General features: G+C 39.5%; 1 protein-coding gene across 1 annotated transcript in view; it reads right to left on the bottom strand.

Moving 5' to 3' along the window:
* Positions 1 to 985: 985 nt before the first annotated feature.
* Positions 986 to 1888, bottom strand: part of LOC107708300 (tumor necrosis factor receptor superfamily member 11B-like) — a 61329-nt gene continuing 60426 nt past the window's right edge. The window contains exon 3 of the mRNA XM_016512488.1: positions 986 to 1254. Coding sequence (XP_016367974.1) covers positions 986 to 1254 — 269 coding nt within the window. The remainder of the gene's footprint in view (positions 1255 to 1888) is intronic.

Below are 1888 nucleotides of genomic sequence, written 5' to 3'. Positions count from 1 at the left end.
GCCAACACGAAGAGCTCTCAAAGAGCGTGCTGAACTCGTTCCGTCCTCTTTTCTCAGTAGAGTAGTCAGCAGCAGAACGATGTGATCGCTCGGCTCCGAAGTGAAAAGCTGAATATGCGCTGCATCTGCTGCCTACTTATACTCACGCTGTGATCAGCGGCAGCTGGATGCAATAATCGCATGCCAATGTGCATTGGCTCGTTTAGTTTACACTCGAAGTAGATTGGTCTCTCTAAGCGAGATCCCAATTCGTCGGTCATCCGACGTGACGTCTGAAAGGGACTGAAAGGGAACTACCCCCCCTCTTTTCCTCACCGTCACAACCCTAAATTATACCCATCTATCTCAGAATGCGCTGTCAATGTGTTGTTGCTGTTTTTTTAAGTTATAAGGTCAGGTTTGAACAAATCAAATGAGAAACTAAAGAAAAAAATGAATTTGAGTTATTATTATTTAAAAAGTTAAGTATCAATCTTTAAATGTGTTTTGTTCCAATGATTCCCAAATGGTTCAAATCAGTCTGTTGACATGTGTCATCCGGTTGTAAAAGACAGACGGTTCATTTGAATGGGTTGTTTCACCTCATATATGTCTGTTGTGATGCATTCATAATAAATTCCTGCTGCTGTTTATGCTTCATTTGTTGTTTGCTCATCTGGATTTAATTTCATATATGTATGTACACATGTACGTTTAGTTTAATTGGGTTGGGGTGCCATGGGGAAAAAAAAACTACAAAGGGGTGCCATGCTTTCAAAAAGTTTGGGAACCACTGGATTAGGGGTTTGAATGAGATTTACATTCAATAGTTTGACCTTTTATGGACTTCTATTAATAACTGAAATTTTCTAGGTTTCATATCCTGTTAAATCTGTTCAAATGGGATTACCTGTAAACCACATTCCCACAATATAAGACATAAATTGCCTTTATGATCACTAACGTTTGTACTTTCTCACTTGTATTCATGCTAACACTTTTTTCTTTAAGTGTCTGTTAAAGCTATATAAGCCAAACAGAGATGATGACCTTGGATGATGCTGAGGAGTTTGTCTTGGTCCTTATTTTGTTCTCTCCAGAGACGAAGCAGATGTAGTGCTTGCTGCTGAGGACTGCAGCTTTTCTTCAGCCTCTCAACACTCTTCCAGTCCACCTTGCGTCCTGGAAGGCTCTCAGAAAGATGCTCCACAGGGAAAGAAGCCAAAGGAGGTGATGCAAGGAATTGAAATATTGCTTCCTCACATAATGTAATGTCTAGAAGACATTGAAAGAGAGGTGTGGGGATGGTTATAGACATGGGAGCATGAAAAGCACACAAAACAAATCACAAGGTTTGGCAGAAATAAAACAAAACAATGAAAGACAATTAAACATATTAGTATATCAGCTACTTTGTACTATTTTAGCCCTTAGGTTTTTGTGTCCTAATACAGGAAGTAACATGTTCCCACATGCTGAAAGAAGCTTTGACCTTCCACATCTTTAAACTGTACTCCACCCTATCTGTGGTATATAGGAATGAACTAATCAAGTTTTTCTGTCCCTGGTTTAATTTGAGCCATGTATATTGAGTATCTGGGATCTGCAATCCCGAATCAGTACTTGTATTCTCCTAGTGCATGATTGACACTTTAAAGGGATAGTTCACGCAAAAATGAAAAAAATGTAGCAAGGAGATCGGTAAAATAATCCATGTGACATCAGTGGTTCAACCGCAATTATACGAAGCTACGAGAATACTTTTTGTGCGCAAAAGAAAAAACAAAATAACGACTTTATTCAACAATTCGTCTCCTCCGCATCACCCTGTAAACAGCGTATGCTGTTCTGTGTCAGCTGCGTCACACGGATACGCTGTTTCCGTTCAGATCAAATCACAACAACGTAG

The sequence above is a fragment of the Sinocyclocheilus rhinocerous genome, unplaced genomic scaffold, assembly GCF_001515625.1.
Source record: "Sinocyclocheilus rhinocerous isolate Xijiao unplaced genomic scaffold, SAMN03320098_v1.1 scaffold296, whole genome shotgun sequence".
Taxonomy (NCBI): domain Eukaryota; kingdom Metazoa; phylum Chordata; class Actinopteri; order Cypriniformes; family Cyprinidae; genus Sinocyclocheilus; species Sinocyclocheilus rhinocerous.
Note: the sequence above shows the minus strand (reverse complement) of the source record. Positions and strands in the feature narration are given on the sequence as shown.